The sequence below is a fragment of the Chionomys nivalis genome, chromosome 3 (genome assembly GCF_950005125.1).
Source record: "Chionomys nivalis chromosome 3, mChiNiv1.1, whole genome shotgun sequence".
Taxonomy (NCBI): domain Eukaryota; kingdom Metazoa; phylum Chordata; class Mammalia; order Rodentia; family Cricetidae; genus Chionomys; species Chionomys nivalis.
In genome coordinates, this window is record NC_080088.1 from 103,093,350 (window position 1) to 103,119,431 (window position 26,082).

The 26,082-nt window shown below is 44.2% G+C and overlaps 1 protein-coding gene across 1 annotated transcript in view; it reads left to right on the forward strand.

Moving 5' to 3' along the window:
• The window catches only part of Galnt17 (polypeptide N-acetylgalactosaminyltransferase 17), a 439,204-nt gene that overhangs the window by 338,142 nt on the left and 74,980 nt on the right, over positions 1-26,082 (forward strand). Inside the window, exon 6 of the mRNA XM_057764269.1 lies at positions 10,488-10,605. Within this exon, the coding sequence (XP_057620252.1) occupies positions 10,488-10,605 (118 nt within the window). The remainder of the gene's footprint in view (positions 1-10,487; positions 10,606-26,082) is intronic.

Sequence of the window (26,082 nt, forward strand, 5' to 3'; positions counted from 1 at the left end):
CCTTCCCCCAAGACTATGCAGAAACACCAGGGCTCCTTGCATGTCCAGAATGCTGTTCTGCCTTTGGGCACTATGAGCATTATTTAAGATCCACTTTCTGCCTGAACATCAATTCCTTTACTATTTCTGCTCCCCTGCCTGGATTAAGACATCTGTCCTCTCCCAGAAGGCACAGCACCAAGCATCCTGTCTCTCACCTTCCTGTCCTTTAGCCCATTTGCCGGATTTCTCCCCGGTTTGTGAATTCTAATTTGAGCAGCTTAGCTGAGTGACCTTGTCTTTCTTCTTTCTTCCAAGAAGAAACTTCAAGTTGGGTTTAGAGATGTGCCCTGTATGTAAGCCTCTCAGCCATGGTTGTACTTCAGATCAAATCAGAATGTGGAGTGGTCCTGACTGGGTACGGGTGACTTTCGAAGCGCTCCAGAGGCCGGGGAGATGGTTCAGTTGCTAAAGTGCTTGCTGTGTTCTGGTTTCATTCTGTTGCTGCAATAAGACATCTTGAACAAAAGCACCGCAGAGGAGGAAGGAGTTTATGTCAGCTTACAGTTCCACTCATCTAGGGAAATTGGGGCAGGTTCTCAAGCAGGAGCTTGAAGGTATGACTGTTATTCTGTGCATTATTACCTCAGAATAAGGAACTCGCCCTAGTAAGAGAAGCACAGCAGAAAACCTAGCTGAATGCTGCTTGTTGTCTTGCCCTCTGGATCATGCTTAGCTAGATTCTTACACAGTGCAGGACCACCTGCCTAGGGAATGGGGCCACCTACAGTGGACAGTACCTTCCTACGTCTGTCACTAATCAAGACAATCCCCTAAAGACATGGCTACAGGTCAATAGGATCTTGGCAACTCCTCAGTTGAAGCTCTCTTACAGGACTCTAGACTGTGTCAAATTGACACAACTAACCAGGACATTATGCAAGCATAGGACCCTAGTTCAAGCCCCAGAACCCACATAAATAGCCAGGCAAGGTGAGACATACTTGTATAATGCCAGCTCTGGGGAGATGGAGATGGGCACATCCCTTGGACTTACTGGTCACTCAACCTGGCATACTTGGTAAATTCCAGACAAGTAAGTAACCTTGTCTCAAAGGAGGTAGGTAGCATTTCTGAGAGATGGCATTAGAGAGTGTTGTCCTCTATTCTTCATACACATGCACATACACACATGTATACACACCTGTTTTTGCACATGTGTCTGCACGCAGGAATACACATACATTAAAACAATAGTAACAAACCAGACTTCCCCAGGTCATCCTAAGTTAAGCCAGTATTGACACCCACTGCGGGGTCATACCCCCCTTCCTGTGACTTCATGCGGTAGCCATCTTTGATCCATAAAGAGGATTTAGAGATTTATAAAATACTTCTCTCTCTGGTGCCTGACTCATGCACTTGAGACCCTGTTGAGACTGCTGCTTTAACAATTAATCTCAAATGTTGGCTTTGCCGTCACAATAGACAATCTCCTTCAGTTCCTTCCATCCTGGCGCTGGCGTCTTTATCATCTCAAGGTTGTGGCTGCCTCCAGATGGCAAGGCAGGTGAAGGAGAGAGAAGCCCACATACACCTTTCAAAGTAACTGTGGTGTAATTCCACTCAAACCTCTTTTTTAAAGTGACATGGGCAAGGCCACCTGAGCCAGGGTCTCAAAAGGATGATATTCAAATTCTGAATACAATTCTTATTCTTGGGCACACAGAGAGCTGATGCCAATAAACACCTAAAGGTTGGTGAAGTTTGTTGTGTTTGCTGAAGACTTCGCCAGGTCATTATCTCTTGGACCTCAGTGGGTTGAATAATTGCAACTGTGTGTGTGTGTGTGTGTGTGTGTGTGTGTGGTGTCTGGGAGGTGCACAGCTGTGCAGAGGGCAGAGGTAAACTTGAGTTGTCCTTCCTCAGATGATATCCATGTTGGTTTTTGAGACAGGGTCTCTCTCTGGCCACAAACTCACCAGTTACATCGGGCAGGTGGACACTGCGCCCCAGGGACCCATCCGTTTCTTCCTTCTGGATGATGGGATTACAAGCGCATGTCACTGTATGCAATTTTTTAAAATCTGGATTCTGGGGATCAAATTCAAGTTCTTGTGCTTGCAAGATGAGCATTTCACGGACCGCACCTTGTCCCAGTCCCAACTGTACCTCTCTTAGAAACATCTTTTAGAGGCGACAGATGAGCCCAGTGACTCTGCTTGTAGTAGACATAAGGAAGCTTGGAGCTGAATTTGCAGTTGCGTTGGTTGCTTTCGTCACTGTGAGAAAACACTCAGGAAAAGCAGCCTTAAAGAGGACCTTTTGATGTTGGCTCATGGTCCTCCTTTACTCCTCTCTGGAACTCGCTCACGGTAAAACTGGTGACTATGAGAAATGCATTTTTGCTCCATTAAGGTTTAGGGTTTTTGCTCCCATCAAGACACAAGTGATAGATATTCATCTATAAAAATATTCAGCCCAGGAACGGGTAGGTGGCTAAGCTGCAAAAAGGCTTGTTACACAAGCATGGGGGCCTCAGTTCAAACCTTGCCTCCTTTGCTCTCTATTGCTATAGAAAACACCATGACCAAAGTGGGAAGGAAAGGGTTTGTTTCAGCTTACAGCTCTCCAGCTACACTGCATAACTGTGAGATGCTGAGAGAAGAACTCAAGGCAGGAACTGGAGCAAAAAACCATGGGCGAGCACTGCTTGCTTTCCATGACTTGTTCAGATTTCCTCCTCCTCCTCCTCCTCCTCCTCCTCCTCCTCTTCCTTCTCTTCCTCCTCCTCCTCCTTCTTCTCTTCCTCCTCTCTTCTTCTTCTTCTTCTTCTTCTTCTTCTTCTTCTTCTTCTTCTTCTTCTTCTTCTTCTTCTTCTTCTTCTTCTCCTTCTCCTTCTCTTCTCCTTCTTCTTCTTCTTCCCCTCTGATTCTTCTTATTTTATTTTATGTGTATGATTATTTTGCCTGGTGCTTGCAGAGGTAAGAAGAGGGCATCAGGGGATACCCTGGAACTGGAGCCATGGATGACTGTGAACTATCATGGGTGCTGGGACCCAACCCTGGATCCTCTGTAAGAGCAGCCATGATCTCAACTGCTGAGCCCTCTCTCCAGCTCCTCAGCTTGCTTTCTTATGAAGCCCAGGACCACCTGTCCAGGGGTGCCACAATGGGCTGGACCCTCCCAAGTCAATCATTAATCAAGAAAATGCCCACGCAGATTTGTCCACTGTCCGCAGTTTTATGGAGTGGCATTTTCACAGTTGAGGTTCTCTCTTTCTGTATGTCCCCACCCCCAGCCTGTGTTTAGTTGACAAAAAACTAACCAGCTGCCGGGTGGTGGTGGCGCACACCTTTAATCTCATCACTTGGGAGGCAGAAGCAGGCAGAAAACTGTGAGTTCGAGGCCAGCCTGGTCTACAAGAAGTAGTTCTAGGACAGTTAGGGCTACACAGAGAAACCCTGTCTCAAACAACAACAACAAACAAAATCAAACAAACAACAACAAAAACCTAATCAGCACACTACCACATAACCTATGTAAAAGGTCAGGTATGGTAACGTGATGAAGGAGGCAGAGGCAGGGGGATCCCCAAAGCTCATGGTCCAGTCAGCCTAGTCAGAGTGGCAAGCTTCAGGTTCCGCAAGAGATTCTGCCTCAAAGCAAGGTGAACACACACACACACACACACACACACACACACACGGCTTTAAGAAGTTCTGATGGCTGATAATGGCTTTAAAGAAGATCACGTCTGAGAACCCACCATGTTTTTAAGAAAATACTCTTCAAAGACCTATCAGGGAATCAGTTCCTCAAAGACTAAATCAAATGCGATTAGCAAAGAACAAAAGTGTTATGCTGAGGAAATGGTTCCTAGGAAGCATCTCTCTGGAGAGGGTGGAAAATGGTCTTTGTTTCAATGAAACAAGCCTGAGCAGAAATCAGTCAGCCAAGGAAGCAGGCATCGGAAACTGACAACTTTAATCCTCACCGAAGGGTGGGTTTTTTTTTTTCTTCCTCCATCTGTGAAAAATCACACTCGAGGAGAGAGGAGATGAGCCTTTCCTTTATCCCCCCCACAAACAAAGGCTCTTAACACCCAGGCAGCCTGCTTCCCCCACCCCGTTGGTTCGGAGGAAGTTGTTCCAGGGTGAATTATCTCCCCAGCAACAAACGCGAAAAATGCTCCCTCCATTGAACCGCAAAGCTTTGGCCTTTGGGTCCGATCTGTGAGATACGTGTGTGTCGAATACGGAGTTTGATTTCTTTTCAAAGGCAGGGGTGCTAACCCTTCTGGTATTTATATGTGTAGCACAGACAAATGGAACTTTGAGTATTAAATTACTCTCCCATGTAAGCTAAAACTCTCCAAGCCTGCCAACTCCTTCCCCCAAATTATATTTTTAGTGTTTAGCAGCCCGCAAGTTCCCCCAAAAAAGCTTCAGAATGGGACCTGTTGGTTCATGTGGTGGGAGCGCTCTTAGCTGCTGTGGGTTTTAGCTTATCTGGCTGGGGAGGCAATAATGTACCAAGGAGTGGAGGGGATTCTGCCACCACCAGGTAGCTCTGGGGTCGTCGCTGCTCAGATGAATGGAACTGTGTTTGGTCAACTCTTTATTATTACCTCTACTGAAGTTTGTGTCAGAAATATTCCCTAAGTCATGGGTGTTAAAGGCCTGCTCCCCAGCGAGCTGGCAATGGAAAGTCATGGAACCTTTAAGAAGTGGACTCTGGGGGTTGGAGAGATAGGTGGCTCAGCAGTCACGGAACTTGACATTTAGAATCAACCTGAAAAGTCAGTAAATTGCTTGCCATGTAAGTGTAAGGGCCTGAGTTCAATCCCCACAACCCATATAAAATGCCAGGTATGCGTGGTAGAATGTGCTCGTAATCCCAGTGCTGGAAAGGGAGAGACAAGAAGATCCCTGCGGCTCACTGACCAGCCAGCTTAACCTACGCGGTGAGCTCCAGTCTAGACCCTGTCTCAAAATACCAAGGTGAAGGCTGGAGAGATAGCTCATCAGTTAAGAGCACTTGCTGTTCTTGCAGGGGACCTGAATTCAATTCTCAGCACCCATGTGGCAGGTTTGAACTATCCATAATTCCAGTTTCAGAGGATCAAATGTTCTCTTCTGGCTTTCATAGGTGCTAGGTACATGGTATACAGACATACATGTGGACAAAACAGGGTGTGTGTGTGTGTGTATTTATATATGTGTGTGTGTGTATAAAAAAATTTAAAGAAAAGAAATGGACTCTGAGAAGATTGATTTTTTTTTTTTTTTTTTTTTTTTTTTTTTTTTTTTTTTGTAAAATACTTACCCTTTAAGCATGAAAACACGAGGACCTGAACGTCACTGAGGACAGACCTAACCATACCATACCTTGGGGCTAGAGAAATGTCATTGGTTAAGAGCACATACTGCTCTGTCGAGGACTGAGGTTCGATTCTCAGTGCCCACATGGTCCCTAACAACCATCAGTAATTACAGTTCCAGAGACTCTTGAGTCCCTCTCCTGACCTCTGCGCGCACCAGGTAACACATGCGGTGGTGCACACACAGACACGTGTGTAAACAAAGCACTCTTACACAGTGAAAAAAATCTTTTAAAAATATTCTTTTAAAGTGGGCAGCCAAGACAAGTGGATCCCTGGAGCTCACTAGTTAAGCTAGCCTACTTGTCCAGCTCGAAGCCAGTTGGACAACCCCTGAAGAATGTTACCTAAGGTCATCATCTGACCTCCACATCCATGTGCACCTGTACACACACACACACACACACACACACACACACACGTTGTTGGGGGATGCCCTTGGATAGTTCTTTTCTTCTCTTCCTGCCCTCTGGCCAGGAGGCAGTTTTTCTCTGCCGTACCCTTGCTATACAGTGCCCTCTGCTGAAGCCGGCCGCCAGGTGGCTCAGCAGATAAAGGGGCTTTACAGCAAGGCTGACAACCTGAGTTCATTCCAGGGGACTCACATGATGGAAAGAGAGAACTGGCTCTTTAAAATTATCCCCTGAGCCCAATAATAGTAATAGTAATAATATTAACAATAAGATAATAAATACTAAGAAAGCAATGGAACTACTAAATATAGGTTGAAATCTTTTAAGCCCAAATAAACCTTTTCGCTTTGTAAGCGAATGATCTCGGGTGTTTTGCTATAGTAAGGGAACATTAGATAAGCACAGTCTCTGAGTGTCAGATCCCTTGGACAGGAAATGGGCTTAATGACATCTCTAAAGCAGTGACACTTTGAAGATTATGAATCTCCCCAAAGTAGTGAGGTTCTCAATAAAGGGCTTTGCTGGACTGAGAAACCCGCAGCAGATAATTCTCCACCCTCCTCTGTTCTATCAAGCTGGTGTCCTTAACATCCAGCTTCTGGAACTGAAGGGCAGCATCCCCTCGTGGACCTCACACTGTTTACGGGGTAGCACGTAGAGAATCAGTGGAGCATGACATCCTCACAATGTGTACTGTAGTAACTGGGATGTTAACAGCGAGGATGCCTATTGCCAAAGAAGTTGACACGGTGCTCCTTCAGTTCTGTGCCTGGAGGACCAGTCCTAGGACCCACCACTGCCACCCAATCCAGTATGCTCGTCCCTTACGTAGGCAATGTGGTGTTCCCACAACACCGACATCTTCCTGGGCCACTGATCATCTCAACACTGAAAACCTCAGCACGATATCAACGTGCAAGTGTGCATTATATTCTTAGGGACTAAGGGTGAGAAGGAATGTCTGGACATATTCAGTACAGATGCAGTTTCATTTCCAAGTGTTTCCATTTGATGAAGAACCAGTTCCATGGGTGTGAAGCCTATGAGCAGAGGACTGATAACAACTGCTGAAAGCCCCCGGGGTTGATGATACTCTGAGAGCAAGAGTCGCTGAAGCTGATGCCGAGATGTCTGTGAGGATGCTGTGGATTGAAACCAGGGTCTTGCGTCTGCTTAATAAGTGTGCTGTGACTTGGCCATGCCACTAGCCCTTCCCTGAGGGATTCTAAACAGGAGCTCTACTGCTGTGACCCTCCCATAACTCCACACTGGGGGGGGTTCTAGCAGGTCATCTACCAGTGAGATGCATCTCCAGCCCCTCTGTGGGGGAGTCTAGGTAGGAACTCCACCCAGAAGTCTCTTCCAGCAGTGTACTATAGGTGTGCACTGGTTGCTTATCTCTTGGCTATGGCAAAATACCAGACAAAAGCAACTACGGGAAGGAAGGTTTTGTTTGTGCTTCACAGTTTGAGTGGATACAGTCTATCATGGTAGGGAAGTCAAAGCAGCAGAAATTAGAAGTCACATTGCATTCACATTTAGTCAAGGACCCCGGACTATTGGATGGTGACATCTCTGTTCAGGGTGGGTCTTCCCACCTGTGGTAGTTTGAATGTACCTGCCCTCCCTAAGCTCATAGGACTATTAAGAGGTGTGGCCTTGTTGAAGGAGTTATGGCCTTGTTGGAGGAAGTGTATCACTGTGGGGGCGGGTTTTCAGGTCTCATATGCTCAAGTTATACCTAGTTCAGTTTACTTCCTGTTGTCTGGGGATCAAGATGTAGCTCCGTCTTCACTCTCAGCTCCTTCTCCAGCACCATGTCTGCCTGCATGCCACCCTGTCCCTACCATGACGATGATGACCTAAACCTCTGAAGGCCCCCAGTTAAGTGTTTTTGTTTATAAGAATTACCATGGTCAGGGAGTCTCTTCATAGCAGTAGAAACCCTAAGACATCTCCTCAAAGAACACAATCTAGAAACTCCCTCACAGACATGCCCAGAGGTTTGTCTCCTAAGTGGTTCCAGGTCCCTTCAAGTTAATAATCATTGCCATTCATCTTGGGTTAAAGATAATCTTTTGGCCCATGTCTTGGAATGTCTCATTCCTTCTATCATGACTGGAAAAACATGGAGGAGTTCATGGTGGGAGTTTGTGATAGAGACTCCTTACATTATAGTGGACCAAGAACCAGAGGTTGGAAATCAGGTCTGAGGTATGACCTTCAAAACTCCACGCCTGTAGTGACCTACCTCTTTCACCTGGGTCTCGCCCCCTAAAGGTCCTCTCAAACAGCCTGTGGGGGATATTTTAGGTTCAAACCATAGAAGATGTGGAAGCAAACAGTGCCAAGCTCTTGGTCAAACCTATAAAAAGGACCAGCATGGAAACCCAGAATGCTTGATCCCTCTGAATGGGAATTCTCGTGGCTACCACCCATTCCTGGCTGACTCTCTCTTCCTTCCTGCCTCTCTCTCTGTCAGCTGGACTGGTTGTGTGTGGTGCATATATTTTGTATAATAGCAACAATAAAAGTGATTGTTTTTAATTTCTGTTCTTCTCTGTAATGGAGCGATTAGGGCATTGGCAGATTCCCTTCATATGATTATCATTTTTGAATGATTTTGAGTGGAAATGTTTGTGCTAATGGTAGTAATCACCACTGAGCTTGAAAAAGTGAGGATGTACGCAGGCGTTCAAGAATCTCATCATCCCCGGCGTGCTATTGACTACGGCTCACATGGTTGGACAGGTGGCATGGATGCCTACAGTGGAAGTGAGGCCACACTTTGTTCTCAGTTCACCAATGGTGAGGATGAGGATAGTTCACCTGGCACCGGACACAGCAGGTCTCATTATGTCAAGCGGCAGCTTCCTGCCAGGGAACTGTTTCTCCCAGGCAAAGGACAGCTGATTGTGTTAAGTCCCTTCAGATGGTCCCGGAATAGCAAGCAGTTATGGTCTGAATTGACTGGCAATGACAATGCTGGCTGGCCCAGCCTCAACTCATTAGTGTAACCTAGGCTGGGTGTGAATTAACTACGTAGCTGAGCCTGAACTCACTTAGCACCCTACATAGGCCTCGTACATATGATGTGTTCTAGCCTGGCCTTAAGTTCACCATGTAGCCCAAGCTCTCTTTGAACTCACTATGTGGCCCAGGTTGGCCTTGAACTTATTATACAGCTCAGGCTGGCCTTGAACTTGAGACGTAGAAAAGGGTTGCCTTGAACTCTCTCTGCAGCCAGGCTGTCCTGGAATTCACAAACCCTTCTTTCTCCACCTTCCTCCTGCTGGGATTTTAAGTGTATACCACTATGGCCAGCTTGACTGTGTGTGTATCTTTTAACTAAGTCATCTTTTACCAACTAGTCACAATGTTTGGCTAAGAATGTCACTTGTTCCTAGCATTATGAGGCACCCCACAGCGCTTTGTTTACATTTGTTTCAAAGGGATCCTGCATCCTGGGGCCTCATCCTAGGCTCCTTTCTGCCTGGCCTTCCCACAGTCTGTCAGACTCCTTGATACTGTGGCAGATTCCAACCACAACTTCTTCTCAAGATGCTATCAACAGTGGGGTGACTCCATCAGGATCAGCCTCTCAGCCCTTGTCTCCAAGGTCTGATGAAGTACCCAGGATGCAGACGAACAGGACAGGCTTCCTCTGGTCTCCGGAGGACTCCCACCTCCCTGAAGAGCTGTCTTTCCTTAGTCCTGTTTCAATGAGGAGGCATTTCAGCTTTTTTGGAGCAATGTCTTGGATACCCACAGACACAAATACTTTCCCCTCTGAGTCTTCTCCCTTCCTAAGACACCAGCTTCCAGGTGTAGTGTCTCCAGACAGAGCATGGATACTGGATTCTTTGGATTTTGGACTCTATGTTAGTTATTTACCCATTGCCATGACAGAACACCCGACAAACGCAACTTAAGAAATGAAGGGTTTATTTGGGCTCACAGTTTGAGGGCACAGTCCATCCTGGCATTGGGAGCACGAGGCTCCTGGCCACACTGTATCCACAGTCAGGAAGCAACTAGAAACGATGCTGCTGCTTACTTTGCCCTCCCCTTTTTATTCAGTTCAGAGCACCAACCCATGGGATGGTGCCGCCCTCCACTTGTGGAATCAGATCCTTTCTTCCTCAGTTAAGCCTTCTTCATGAGGAGATGCTATCAGCAGTGGTGTGACTCCATCAGGATCAGCCTCTCTGGAAACACCCTCAGAAGCACAACTGTTGGTGTGTCTCCTAGGTGATTCCAGACCCAGAGTGTTAAAGTTGAAAATTAACCATCACGTATCCTCTTGTTTACCTTCATGCTTCAAGTTTAACCGTTCCTGCCTGTTTCCTGGGTTGAGCAGATTAGAGCTGTGGCTCATACTGAAATTCCTTTACACAGTCACTGGTCCTCCACGGAGTCAACTCTCTTTTGGGAGTACAGTGAGAACCACTCTCCATGTGGTAGACGCAACACCATGCATACATGAGACTGCTTTTTACCCTATTTATCAGGGTTCTGTGATATTCCTAGATGCAAACACTCCTTGTCCTTCTGCAGCTAAAAGGCAGCCTTATGGGGAGATAGGGAGTGAGGAAATCAAGGGCTCAAAGAGGACTAGAGCAGAAATCCCTGCCTACCGTATGAGTGTCTGGGGAAAAAAAGACGTCACCTACCTACACATTGACAATCTTGCTTCTTTCTTTCTCCCACAGAACACCAGCCATGATTGGCTGCTCATTCGTGGTCAACAGGAAATTCTTTGGTGAAATCGGTCTGCTGGACCCTGGGATGGATGTGTATGGAGGAGAGAATATTGAACTTGGAATCAAGGTGGGTAATTTGGCATACCTTCCTCCTGGTTTGTGATGTGAACTTCATCCTTGAGGTATGTTACAAGCTTCTTAAACCTATCAAGTGTGGTTCGTTTATCCCAGCCCATTCCAGCGGAGATACTTAAGCAGAGACATCAAGACTTCTTGGGTGTGGATGGCTTTCTGTCTCTAAAGACTGACCAGTGTATCTCATGTTTCAGTGACCTGCTCTGGTTGTTAAGTAGAGAGCCTGATACTTTTATCTGTTTAATTTCTTCTGAAAACCAAGTAGTCTCCTGAATTAAAATTTCTATCCAAAGCATTTTGATGGTGTTGTGGGTTAATTTTAATCGTCAACTTGATACAACCAAGAATCACCTGGGAAGAGTCTTCATGAGGAGTTTTCCAGATAAGTTTGGCCTGTAGGCTTGTCTGTAGAGGATTGTCTCCAGTTGTTGGTGGTTGAAGGAAGACCCAGTCCACCACGGGAGGCTATTCCTTAGGCAAGGGACCCTGAACAGTGTATGAGAACTGAAGGCAAGCGAGGAATGAAGGGTGTATTTGTTCTCTCTCTGCTCTTGGCTATGGGTGCATGTGACCAGATGCTTAAGTTCTTGACTTGACTTCCCCAAAATAATGGACTATAACCTGGAATAGTAAACCAAATAAACCCTTCCTTTTCAGTATTGATTTTGGTTAGGGTATTTGTCACAGCGACAGAAATGCAACCAGAGCAACTCTCTACCTTATTCCCTAGAGACAGGGTCCCTGGCTGAGCCTCTAGCTAGACTAGGCCAGCAAGCCACAGCAGTTCTCCTTGGACTCACTTTACACAGTCCTGGAGTTACAGCAATGGCCAGCTCTTTACTTAGGTGCTAGGGATTTGAACGCAGGTCTTTATGCTTGCACAAGTGTTCTTACCTCCAGATCCATGTCCCCATTTTTTCCTTGAATACAAGAATGATATGAACATCTGTATACACTCTGATAACAGTGCCAATGAAGGGTAAAAGGTTACATCAGGGGAGAAAGTGTGGGGATGGGGGTGAAGCACTGTCCTTGCAGGAGTAGATGTGTGACTGGAGGGGTCACCAGGGACAAGAGGGGCCCCCCACATTTGAGGCCAATTCAGGCTGTTCTCAGTGGCTGCAAAGCTTGTTGCTGAAGTTCATTAGAGTGATGCTCCTCTGCCCACACTCACAGACGGGTTTCCTTTCCCCTTTTCTTTTGACTCGTAGGTTTTGCTAGGCTGTCCTTAAAGCTGTATATCTTAAAGCTGTTTAGTCTGTGATGTTTTGATAGATGACAGTGTGAAATGATCAGTTGGTGCGGAAGAATTGTCTGTATTCTGTCAATCATGTTATAAATAAACTCTGATTGACCAGGCAGGAAATACAGGTGGGAAAACCAGACAGGAAGTAGAAATGATGTAATGAGAACAGAAGAATTCTGGGAAGGAGGAAGTTGATTCCTCCCACTCCTGCCCAGGCCACCGAAGCAGCAGGATGTGACCTGCCCCACTGAAAAAAGGTACTGAGCCACATGGCTAACATAGATCAGAAAAAGGGGTTAATCAAGATGTGAGAGTTAGCCAGTGAGAGGCTAGAGCTAACGGGCCAATCAGCTTATAATTTATGGAGACCTATGTGTGATTTTTTTGGGGGGGGGCTAAACAGTTGTGAGGTACCAGGCGGGACAAAAAACCCAGACAACAAGCAGGCCCCCAGCTCATGTTACAATCAGTACCATCGAGCTAATTAACATACCTGCACCTATGGAGTTGCTGCTAGCGAGAGATGAACATAATATCTGATCTCTTAGGTCAGTGGTTCTCAACCTTCCTGACGCTACGACCTTTTAATGCGGTTCTTCATGCTGTAGTGACCCCCAACCATAACATTATTTTCATTGCTACTTCATAAGTGTAATTTTGTTACTGTTATAAATCATAATGTAAACATCTGTGTTTTCTGATGAGCTTCAGCGACCCCTGTGAAAGAAAGGGTCATTTGTCCCTCAAGCGGATTGTGACCCACAGGTTGAAAACACTGTCTTAGAAAATTAGGAGTGCTTTGTTTGTTTGTAGCACCTGGAATGGAACTCAGGGCTTTGAGTGCCAGGCAAGTTTTCTGTCAATCCTTAAACTTTTTTGTTGTGTGTACAATGGAGTCATTATAACTATACATAAGTAAACAAATCTTTTCTTTCTTAAATTGTACATTCAAATTTTTTTCCATTTTTCATGCATGTACATGTGTGTAGCATACATGTTTTTGTATGTTTCTGCACATGGAAGCCCCAGGTTCATATATGCAATCATCTTCTATCATTCTTCCACCTTATTCATAGAGGCAGGATCTCCCGGTCAAACCTAGAGTTCACCAATGTGAATAGTGTTGCTCACTAGCTTGCTCTGTGGATCCTCTGCCTCCTCCTTCTGAGGCTGAAATTACAGATGGTCTTCCATGCACACCTGGCATTTACATGGGTTTCTGGAGATCTGAACTCCAATCCTCAAGCTCATGAGCCAGGCTTATGTCAGGTATTTTCATCACGGCAACAAAAAGTAGCTAATACACGAGAGCTCCCTGTTACGTGAAAGAAATGGATGCGCACTGCTTTGTTTTATAGGTTATATTCCTGGTTTATACCGCATGAAGCAAACACTAGCTAAATAATAAATGTCCTTTTAGGAAATTGATTCCCATTCTACCAGGTCTGGTGGTACGTGCCTGCCATCCTGGCACTTGGAAGGCAGAGCTGGGAAGATGATGTATTCAAAACCAGCCTAGGCTACAGGGAGAGCTTATGTTGAAATGAAGAAAGGGCAAGAAATAAAAAGGAGAGAAATAAGGGAAGGAGGGAAGAAGAGAGAATGGAAGGAAAAAAGGAAAAAGAGGGGCAGAGAGAGAGGAGGAAGCGGACAGGAAGGAGTGGAGAACTTTCTGCATACACTAATATGATTTTCACTCATTGTACATGTTCATGTGTGTATATAATTTCACCTATAAAAATTACACAGAGGGCCGGCAGGATGGCAGAGTGTGTAAAGCGGTGCCCCAGGGAGCCTGACAGCCTCCAGAATCCACACAGAAGTTGTCCTCTGACAATCACATGTGTGCCACAGCATGGGCATGCTCAGAAATAAATCAGCACATTTTAAAAAGGAAAGAAATAGCATAGATTTCCCAGGCCTGTGGAGTATTTTGATGTCTGACTTGCTATGCATTCTACACTTTACAGCAATGTTTGGTATTGCGAACGCTGTCTTTTCTTGGCAGTTTTTTTTGTTTTGTTTTGTTTTGTTTTGTTTTGTTTTTTACAGGAACCAGGTCCTTCCGAGATCTTTCTAAGAACCCTGTGTTCCCTCTTAATCCTGTCCTCGGTGGGTAAGATGCATCAGAACAGGGAGTTTTCCTCTGGTTCAGAAAACTAAAGAAGCAGAGCTGGCTCTCGAGTGAGCGATTGCTTCCATGCAAAGCAGCCAGATGCCTGGGACTAAAGCAGTCAATGGATGGCAGGGCCAGAGGCAACCAAGACCACACTACTCAGGGCTGGAAGGGAAAATAAGAGCAGATCTTGAAAGATTGGGTGTTTTTCCTGGGTAATGTTAATCAGAAACCACTGACAAAACATGTGACGACAGCATCTGGATCTTTTCTTAATATTTTGTGTGTGTACACATGTGTATGTATATGTTTGCAATTGTGCGTTACGGTGTGTGTGTGTGTGTGTGTGTGTGTGTAGGTCAGAGGAAAACTTACAGGAGTTAGTTCTCTCCTTCCACCCTGTTGAGCATTGGGAATGGAGCTCAGGTTGTTAGGCATGGGAGCAAGCCTTTACCTACGGAATAAACCATCTCACCAGTCCAAATCTCCGAATCTTAAGAGATAAAAGATCTCCAAGGAAAGAAGAGATAAATTACTTTTAAATAAGTTGAAATGAGATGTTATTAGATTTTTCCACTGTATTAGTTTCCAGAGAAGAGGTATAATGTATAATGAGCCCTTACAATATAGGAGTATCACTAAGCCTGGCCCTGCAGCTGTCTCTAAGGGGAAATGGAGAGAGACGGTCACTTCCAGGCTACCAGAAAGTGAAAGTTTACTATCTTATTCTCCTTTATTCATGAACCTAAAGAACCCTCTCAAACAGAACACCAACTGGGTGTTCAATCTCATGGACCCTTGGCAGAGAATTCTTATTCAAACCATCATATATGTTGAAGGAGGAGGGCTTGTTTGTCCTGGTCACCCAGAACTGAAATAATAACACAGAAACTATATTAATTAAACCATTGCTTGGCCCATTAGCTCTAGCTTCTTATTGGCTAGCTCTTACATCTTTTTTTGGTTTTTTTTTTTTTTTTTTTTTTTTGGTTTTTTTGAGACAGGGTTTCTCTGTGGTTTTGGAGCCTGTCCTGGAACTAGCTCTTGTAGACCAGGCTGGTCTCGAACTCACAGAGATCCACCTGTCTCTGCCTCCCGAGTGCTGGGATTAAAGGCGTGCGCCACCACCGCCCGGCTAGCTCTTACATCTTAATTTAATCCATTTTTATTAATCTGTGTATCACCACAAGGCTGTGGCTTACCAGGAAATGTTCTGGCATCTCTCTCTGGCAGGGCTACATGGCTTCTTCCTGACTCTTCCTCCTTTTTCCCAGCATTCAATTTAGTTTTCCCACCTAGTTCTGTTCCCCTATAGCTCTGCTATAGGCCCAAAGCAGTTCCTTTATTAACCAATGATATTCACAGCATACAGAGGGGATTCCCACATCACCTCCCCTTTTCTGTTTAAATAAAATGGTTTTTAACTTTAACATAGTAAAATTACATATACAAAACAGGTATCAAGCAAGAATTACAGTTACAATATTTATTTTGTGTGTATATATATACTTTATCTTTTATTATAACTAGGGAAAACTATAACTATAAATTCTTCAACTCCATCAAAGACTCCAGAAGGATATAATATTACCTAAGTAAACAATAAGTTCATTGTAAGCAACTTCCAAAACTCTAGAATTGACAGAGACATCTCACTGTCTGGACAGTCACCCAAATTTCTTCTGTTCCATTGGGGTATCCATCTTCAGTCTACAGGCCCATAATATCCAGCAAACTTTTCTGTGAAGCAGGAAATTTCAAAGACAGTTCCATCTATATTGGCAGTTTGTCAGTAACTTTCTTCTGTGTCCTGCAGAATGTCTAGTAGACTCTTTCATGAAGCAGGAACCCCAAAAGATCGTCTCACCTTTAGGCAAGTTCAGCAGTCATTTCTCTTTGGGTCCTGCATGTCCAGTTCTTCAAGCAGTTCAGGCAAGAGCAGTTTCTTGGCCAAATACTCAACCAACTCCATAAGGAACCTCTTCAATGCCTATCTTCCTCTTGAAGTAGATTGGTGCTACCAGGAGCAGATGAGTCTCATTGTCATGAAAAGTCCTAAATTCTTAAAACACTTTAAATGCCATATTCTGTAGTCTTTGAAAGATTTGAAGAATCCCTATCCATCTGAAATTCATCTCTGTACATCTAAAAAAATCTAACTAACATGACTACAAGCTTGATTATTATAGATGATTACCTATTAACGTATATTTTTGATTATAAATCACATTTTAAAATGAGCTGCACAAACACAATACCTTAATCAAGAGCAGAAATGTATATATATATATATATATATATATACAGTATAACAAAATTGACCTTAAATTTGTATCCATAAAGCAAGATCCATACCAATGAAAATCTCTATAGCATATATCCCTGTTGCAGGAGGTCCTTCCGCTCCTCCAGCCAATAGCCGCTGAGATACCAGCCCATTGGGGCGTGGTCTCTCTCCCTTTATAAAAGCAGCCACTTCCCTCCTCGCTCTCCCTTACTTCCTGCTCCGCTTCTGGCAACTAGACTCCCTTCCTGATTGCGCAGAGGGCTGTTGTCTGGGATGGTGATCTGTAAGTTTTTTCCCCTTTAAATAAATAACCATTATATTAATCATAATTCCAAACTAGCGTGGGATTGCTTGTGACTTACGCCTTTGCCTTCATCTCCCTTTAAATGTAAAGAAACATTTATAAATAAACAATATTTGGGAATATGGGTGTAGTTATTCTCCAAACTGCTTCCTGCTGTTTATTGGGCAAAGTAACTTTTTGAAGGGTGTTCAAGACAACCTTTCAAGGGGTCTTGGTCCATTAAACTACATTAGTCTGGGATGATTTCATAGGTTCTCATCCTCTGTGGAAACAAAAGAAGAACCTTTTTTCCAAAGCAACATATCCTTAGACTCAAATTCTGAAGTCAAGATACTTTTAAAGTATATATGTTGGTTACTTAGCTCCTTCACAGTCAAAAAATTTAAAGAAAAAACAATAATTTACATAATCCAGACTCTCTGTGAAATTTTCATCTTTACATGGGTTATTTTTCTTTACTCCTTTCAATTTGACTGTCTATTTCTTTTTATAACTCTATACTCTTTTTCTTCTCTCTCCCAAGCCTATGTACATTTATCTAATACTGTGACCCATTTAGAGTTTTTTTATGTCTGAATCTGTCCTATTGTGTATCTGTAATTCTTTATTGTCCAGGAGCACTTCTTAAAATGCTAAGTGCTTATTAAAAACTTGCGATGTGCTATTACTAGAATATATACATCCTGCCTGCTTGTTCTGCCCAGTTCGACATGGCAGAGGAGGTCTGTTCACTGCCTCTGAGCTGCACACACTGCCCCAGTTCGAAGTATTCAATGGGTCTATGTTGAGACATCAAGCTGTTTGTAACATGCTGCTTACAGACCCCATTTAAATGCTCGGCCTCCTGAAAGAGCCAGAGGTGGTGCTGACAGCACAGCCTAGAAAGCTAGCATTTCAAAATGGCATGGCTTTTTTTCTACTACTGCTGAATAAGGAAAACCTCTCTTAAAGAAGCCATGCCTCTGCTTACTTCTAGCGAACAGAGCCCACCCAAGAAAATGCCGCTACCAAGCCATGCTTAACTCTGTTCTTTTGTGTTTAGGATTCCTTTTAAAGCTTTCTCAAGTTTTACATGGATTTAGTCCACCATGTTGGCACACTAATTTGTGGAAGGGGGCGACATGTGTGTGTGTGTGTGTGTGTGTGCATCATACATGCCTGGTGTATAACTATAATAGACACACACACACACCAAACAACCCTGTCTTGAGAGAACTTCCAAAAGACACAAAGAAATAGAAATAATTTGTAGAACAAACCGGATTCTCTTGGTAGGATGTCTACAATTATGTAGAGTTAAATTTTATTATTTATTTATTATCATGTGTATGAGGGTGAAACATGTGAGTTGTGAGGTGTGTGTGTGTATGTAGGTCAGAAGACAGATTGCAGAAGTTTGTTCTCTTCTTCTGTCACATGGGTCCCAGAGATCAAACTCAGGTCATCAGCCTTGGCAGCAAGCACCTTTATCTGCCAAGCCCTCACACTGGTCCCTAAAGTTGAATTCTAGACCAGTTGGGTATTCTTTCTACCCTGACTGAGTAAATGGATCTAGATTTCTTTGTTTCTTAATTTTCTTCTACCCCTTCAAGATAAATTGTGATTGTGATATGAACTCTCTCTCTCCTCTCTCTCTCTCTCTCTCTCTCTCTCTCTCTCTCTCTCTCTCTCTCTCTTTCTCTCTCTCCTACCCTCTCTCTCCCTCTCTCTCTCTCTCTCTCTCTCTCTCTCTGTCTGTCTGTCTCTCTCTCTCTCTCTCCTCTCTCTCTCTCTCTCTCTCCTTCCCTCTCTCTCCCTCTCTCTCTCTGGTCTTTCATTTCTCTGTATAGTCTTGACCGTCCTAGAACTCCTCCTGTAGACCAGGTTGGCCTGAATCTCACAGAAGTCCACCTATCTTTGCTTCCCAAGTGTTGCCGTTAAAGGCATGTGCTACTAACACCCAGCCATTTCTGACCGACTTTCTTTCTTTTCTTCCTTCCTTCCTTCTTTTTTTTTAGTAATTTTAATTTATTCATTTAATTTATATGTGTGTTAGTATTTGACCTGTGCATATGTTTGTGTGAGGGAGTCAGGTCCACTGGAACTGGAATTATAGTTGTGAGCTGTCATGTGAAAAATTGAACCCAGGTCCTGTGGAAGAACAACCGGTGCTCTTACCCACTTTCTCCAGCCTCCATTTCCTTTCTTTTAATTCAATATTTTCTTAGGGAAATTTGAAACACACTAAAAAAAAAAAACCAGAACAATATAATGATTCCAAATGCATGAATTACTCAAGTTAAATGAATGTCAACATTTTGCTGTGTTTGGGATCTTTTTTCTATTAACTTCCTGGTGTTTTAAAAGCAAATTCCCAGACATGAACCTAAACTACCTTTGGCTCTCTGCTAACATATAAAGACTTTCTTAAAACATAATAGACTTGATGTAACATGACACTTAACAAAATTTAATATTCATATTTTCACAAAAATATTCCTCAAAATGCTGTCACATTTTTCTCAAACAGCACATTGTTTTAACACTTGGTTTGTTCAAATGAGACTTCAAACGAGATCTGCGTACACATCACACTTCCTTGGTGTCTCGTAAGTATCTTTTAATCTCTTCCCCATATAATTACACTCTGTTCATTTTTTCGAAGATTGATTTTGTTGTTTTTAGTCATGTGTTTGTATGGGGGGTACATGCTTGTGAGTGCAGGTGCCTATGGAGGCTAGAAGAGGATGTTGTGACCCCTTGAGCTGCAGTTACAAGTACTTGTGAGATACCAACATGGATGCTGGGAACTAGACATGGTCTTCTGTGTAACCGTTGAATCATCTCTACAACTCCATTTCTCTTTCCTATTTTAAAAGAAGCCATCATTTATCTTATAAAGTTTTGCACAATCTGGATTTGGATAAATTGATTCTCCTTGGGATCTTTAACTGGTGACTCTAATGTCTACTATCTATAAATCATAAGAAGATATAGAAAGGTTTTTGCTTGCTACTTCTGTTTCTGCTTTTTCATCTCCATTGTATGCCAGAAATCAACCATTAAAAACTCTACCCCTGAGTCATATCTCAAGTACTTAGATACAGAAAGTTGATTCTAATCATTCTTTCCATCTCTCCCTCCTTCCCTTTCTCTCTATTTCCTGTCCCTTTTCCCCCCTCCCTTTCTCACTTTACTCTTGCCTTAGTCTATGTTTTGTTGCTGGGAAGAGACAGTATGACCAGAGCAACTCTTTACAAGAAAGCATTTAGTTGGGACTGGCTTACAGTTTCATTTTAGTCCATTATCATCATGGCGGGGAGCATGGCGGCACACAGACAGACATGGTACCAGGAAGTAGCTGAAGTGGCTGAGAATTCTACAGGCTGGATCCACAGGCTTCAAGAAGAGAGACACTGTGTCTGGCTTGGGTTCTGAAACCTCAAAGCTCACCCCTAGTGACACACTTCCTCCAGCAAGGCCACACCTACTCCAGTAAGGCCACACCTGCTAATCCTTCTCAAGCATTGCCACTCTTTGAAGAACCAACTAAGCATTCAAATGCACGAGCCTGTAGGGGGGACATTCTTGTTCAGACCACCACAGTTCTTTCCTCCTTTCCTCTTTCCTGCCTTCTTTCTATTGTTCTTCTCTTGCTCCCTCCCTCTCCCCTCCTTATACCCCTCTCTTCCCTTCGCCTGCCTTCCTTTTTTACTCTTTTTTTCTCTCTTCCTTCATTTCTTCCCTTTATTTCATCTCTTCTTCCCTCTTCCTTTCTTTACATCTTCTCTTCCTTCCTCTGTCTCTCCCTTTCCCCTTTTCTCACTCCCTCACAGGCCAACAAACCATAGATCATGCTGTGCTCTTCCTGCCATGCACATTAGTAGAGCTAACACAGTTCCCATTGTCCTGTTTCAGTGGTGTTAAGATGCAATGCTGGACTCAGGTGTTGTCAGCTTGACTGATGCGTTATAAAATCCCCCCATCAACCTTTCATCTAATTAATGGTGTCAGCAGCACCAGCATCTTCCCCTACATCCATTATTTCATTAGTGCCTGGGAAATAGTGATTTTCTTTTTTAACAATCTGTATCCATTCTGCATTGCTAAGCTGTAACTCTTCATCAGAAAGCTTTCCTCTTCAGATGTCTGGGTAGCTGAAACACACTTCAAGCCAGAAAAGCTTGGCAAATGCTCATTCCTTCTTTATACTTAAACAATTTTTAGAAAGATGTCGGTGCCATGGCAACTTCTAAAGTTGACCAAAGAGGTCATTTTTATTTCCTGGTAATTTGGTGTCAAAAATTTTTAAATATACTTTTTATGTGTCTAAATCCATTATAGTCATTTTCCCACCCTATATGTATTTTTATGAAGGCATAATTTAATATAATAAAACCACAGTGATTGTCAGTCTCAAGTGGAAGGTTCCCACATTTGCATAAACCTCTACAATCATCTCCCAATGTGACATTGAACATAATATGCCTGAGAAGAGCCTCCTTTGGCTCCTCAGTCCTTTCTGCTTCCCCAGACCCTTCCATCTAGGTTATAATGTTCTGATACCTTGTGCCACTGGTCAGTGGAGAAGATGTCAGAGCCCAATGAAAATGGCGTCAGAATATTTAGACCATATTGTAGTTAGCCACAGTCAACTCAGTTCGAGTTTCTGAGTTTCTCATGTGGTTGCTGCATGAAACCAGAAGCTCTATTTTTAAAAAGACAGGCTCTCACTTTGTAGACCAGGATAGCCTTGAACACACAGAAACCCACCAGCCTCTGCTTCCTCAGTGCTAGGATTAAAGGGGTGCACCACTACATTCAGCTTCATTCTTTTTTCTCTGTGACTCAGTTTATTATTATCATTGTGTTTGTGTATGGGGCATTGTGTACAATTTATGGAGTCAGTTCTCTTCTCTCAAATCTATGGGGTTGGGGGATTGAACTCAGGTTACCAAACTTGCTTGATAGTCACCCTTGCCCACTGAGCCATCTCCACAGCCCTAGGTGGTGCATTCTTTGGATTGTTGAGAAGGAAAGATTTCACTATGAGAATACAAGGTGACCCTTTGTTTTCATTTCCCTGCTGAAGAACGGTTGGGTCATTTTCAATATGGAATTATTATGAGAATTCCCCTATAAACCTTTTTTGGGTTCATGTTTTGATTTTTCTCAAGTAAATACCTAGGAACTGAGTAACTGGAGTAGTTAAGAAGATGTCTGTTTAAGGTTGTAAGAAGCCATCAAGCCTTCTAAGTTTGCATTTTTTAAGACAAACATGGTGATGCATGCCTGTAAACCCACCGTGACTCAGGAATCAGATACAAGAAGATCTATGGGGCCTGCCTGCTAGCCAGCTTAGCCTGGTGGGTGACCTCCAGGTCAGGGAGACAGTCTGTCTCACACAGAACAAGGAGGATGGTGCCCGAGGAATGGCAACTGATGTTGACCTCTCTGGCCTCCACATGCAGGCACACATGCAAGGATGCTCACATGCATGCACGCAAACATGCAAAAGTCCTGTTGATCAGAACTAACCCTGTGACACTTCACAAACAGCACAGACTCTTGTGCTTCCAAGACACCCGTTAGTCACTATTGATCTCAGCTTACAAATGGCAGCAGTGGGCTGAACAGACATCAAGTAATTGTCCAAGAAGACTCAACTCAACTTGAAGTTCTGTAATTGTTTCCACAGACTGCCTGAAATATTTATCTTTTCATGACCGGGGCAACTCTGTAAACACTGCTGATATACAGTGATATCAGCATCTAATACAATGGTTCTCAGCCTGTGGGTCCTGATCCCTTTGGTCGGGTCTCACATGAGACATCCTGCAAATCAGATATGTACATTTTGATTCCTAACTGTAGCAAAGTTGCAGTTATGAAGTAAAAACAAAATAATGGTTTGGGGGTCACCAGAACACGAGGAAATGTATTAAAGGGACGCAGCATTGGGAAGGTGGAGAACCACTGACCGAGTAGACACTCAGGGTTGGATAAACATATCTCCTAAAACAATCCTATTTGTAATAGATAGGGTGTTGGCCGTCTGCTGTATTCACACATGGCTTCGGAGGCTTGGCCCTGACTAGGGTGGTGAGGAAAGGCAGAAATGACTGACAGACAGACACCCAGAAAAGCTGGGGTGTGGTAGACTGGCCTCTCCGCTGGAGAAGTACCGCAGCACCCTGGAAATTCCACTTGTGTATTGTATAGAGTTGAACAGGAAGGCAGGTTTATTACATACAGGTGAACAAGAAAGTAGAGTTCACGTTTTACAGCTGAACAAGGAGCCCGGCTTAGCTAGCTTCCATGGGAGCAGTCTCCAGGCTGTGAATAACCAAGGAGAGAAAGCTACTGTGGACACTGTCCCTACATGCTGTCAGTATCCTCACACTGACCAGAACTGCAGGCTTCGCCATGTCCCTCTGAGCCTCACCCTGAGGAAAAGGCTCTGCCATTCCTCCATGGGTTTGAGGTGCTGGGGTCCTTGGTAGGACTGATCCCAGTTCAACAACACACTCAGGATTTTCCTCACTCAGGGCTCCCTCTACTGCAGTCTTTATATACACACACTGGCATGTACCATGCCCGCCCCGCACAGTTCGTGCCACACACTCTCTTGTATATGAGAACTGTCCTTACGTAATAAACAAAAAATGTGTTTGAGATGGCATGAAATTGGATTTCCTCATCCATAAATTGTGTGATGTTTATGTCTAAGCTATAGTTCAAGAAACAGAACTGCTCTGTTGATATTTTTATAAATGGCGCCTAATGTATTTCTATTAAGAGGAGATACATTTGCTCTGCCAGAATGTGTTATCATAATAGCCACACCATTTACTCTACGGCTGGAAAATTGTGTGGGTTATTCTGCTTGGAATTCATTCGCCCACTCCCCGGCCTGCCAGATTCGATCATAAATGATCTCGGACGTCTGTGAGTTATTTTATAAGAAGCATCCATCTATTTTTACAACTCCAGAAACTCTGTCACTCTTATTCATCTCCCTGGGAATAAAGCAATAATTTGATTCCCTGTAAACGTGAACTTGAATTTATACCATTCTCTCCACTCAAGACTTCCCTGACGGAGAGGAGATTTATACCTGTGTTTCTGGGCCAGGAGACTAGAAGGTGGTATAGAAGGGGGTATAGAAGGTGGTATAGAAGGTGGTATAGAAGGGGGTATAGAAGGTGGTATAGAAGGGGGTATAGAAGGTGGTATAGAAGGGGGTATAGAAGGGGGTATAGAAGGTGGTATAGAAGGGGGTATAGAAGGGGGTATAGAAGGGGGTATAGAAGGGGGTATAGAAGGGGGTATCCTGGTATGTTTCTTGGCAGTTTTCACGATTTTCCTGGAGAAGCCAGAAATGACACTCAGAGTGCTACTGTTCTGTTTTGGATAAAACTATTTTATTTTCTGTTAGTGTAAGCAGCCCTCTCCATCGACGGGAGAAAATGTACACAGAAACACTCTGGGCTCACACCCCAGGGGACTTCTAATCCAACTGTTTTAAATCCCGGAGCTTCCTCAGCAAAACAGAGGAATGCCTCAGAGTCCCTTGGGCCTTTGATACCTCTCAGGAAAGCCAACAGGCTCCATCTCTGGTGTTGCATTCTCTGGCCCATGGAGACGTGCTTGTATGAAAAATCCTGTCTCCTCCCGTCTTTGCTTCCTAAAACACTAAGAGGGAAGATGTCTGTCATGTTGCGACTGTGAAATGTCTCCCACAGACTCATAGGTGGTGCTATCCGAAAGCTTGTGGGATCTTTAGGAAAAGGAGCCTATGTCACCAGACCGGGGTGGGGGGGGTGAGCCTTGGAGGTGATAGACTTCCCTGGATACCACCTAATGTTTCTTCCTAGTCCACTAAAATGTGAGCAGCCCCAGTGACACACTCCTGCCACCATGGTGGACTGAAGAAGGAGCTGTGGGCCCTTCCTTCTTAATGGTACCCGTCGCGTACTGTCACATTGAGAAGAGAAACCACACACACAGTGCCCATGTCAGCTGCCTAAGGTCCTGAGGGAGATCAAGGCTGTTTGTGCTTAGAATGGAGGATTCTCCCAGCATTATATTAGTCAGTTAAGTTCCTGGCACTCTTTCTACTTCTTAAACTGTAGGACAGAGTCTCAGTAGGTAGCGCAGGTTGTCCTTGAACTTCCTGTGTAGCCCAGGCTGATTTTGAACTCCTTGAACTCACTGTGTAGCCCAGGATGCTCTATGTCTTTTTAGTGGCTAGAGTTGCAAGCATACACCACTAGGCCTGGTTGGTTCCTCTTCTCGAATCCAAGCCTCCCCCCACCCACCTGCCTTTAAGTTGTGGTCATGGTGACATCTCATGGGTCCATGGTCTAATAAAAGCGACATGAAAATAATTATAATGGAGAGTGACGTGTGTCCTCTGCAAGTCACAATGAGACTCTGTCCCATCTTCTTCCTGGCTCCTGGTGATGACCACCAGATACTTTGTACCCCTGCCTTGCAGCAATATCCCTCCTTTTCTGCTTCTATAGTCACATGTCACTCCCTGTATCTTTGTGTCTCCTCTTCTGTGGTGGTTTCAATGAGAAATGTCCCCCTTAGGCTCATGTGTGAACACTCGTTCCCCAGCAGGTGGCACTGTCGGGGATAGTTGTAGAGCCTTTAGGAGGTGCAACCTTGCTGGAAGACATACATCACTAGGGATGTGCTTTGAGAAGTATGTATAGCTTCACCCCACTTCCTGTTTTGTCTCCCTGCTTCCTGTGTGTGGATGAAAATGTGATCAGCCAGCTTCCTATTGGCTGTCTTGCCATGCCTTCACCACCATAATGGACACTGTCCCTTTGAAACACGTAACTACAATAAACCCTCTCCAAATTACTGTTGGTTATGGCATTTCATCACAGTAGCAGGAAAGGAGCAAATGCATCTTCTTGTCAGAATGCCACTCTTACTGGATTAGGCCAGCTTCCTCCTGTTAACTTGATTGCAGCTGCAAAGACTAGCTGCAGATAAAGTTGCATGCATAGCCTTCTGAAGTAGGAGGACATCCTGTCATCTGGGCATCACATGGCAACCCCTATGTACTATTTCCTGTCTGAACTGATGCTCAGGGGAGAAAATAATTGCATGGGTGGAGTGTGACGCAGCTGCCACTGGAACATGGAATAATGTGATGCTCATCTTGTCTGTGTCGGTACCCTGGCTGTTGCTCAAGACCAGGAGTGGGTTCCTCACCTACGCCAGCCTGGGTGCTGACCTCTTTCTTTCCCCCAAGCTCTTCTGGTCTTGGAATAGCCTGACAGCTTTAGGACATACTGCATCCTGCCCTGCTTTGCCATGAGGCAGTTTCATTCCTTACTCTGAGGACAGATGTGGCTTCCTTATTTATAAAATGTTTACATACGTACTCCCCTGTGACTAGGCTGTCTCTGTTCTCTGCAGCAAGAAAGTATGTCATTAACACACCATACTTTGGCTCTGTCAACTTGACAGCCTGGAGTCAGCTGAGAGGGGAGTCTCATCTGAGGGTTCCAGATG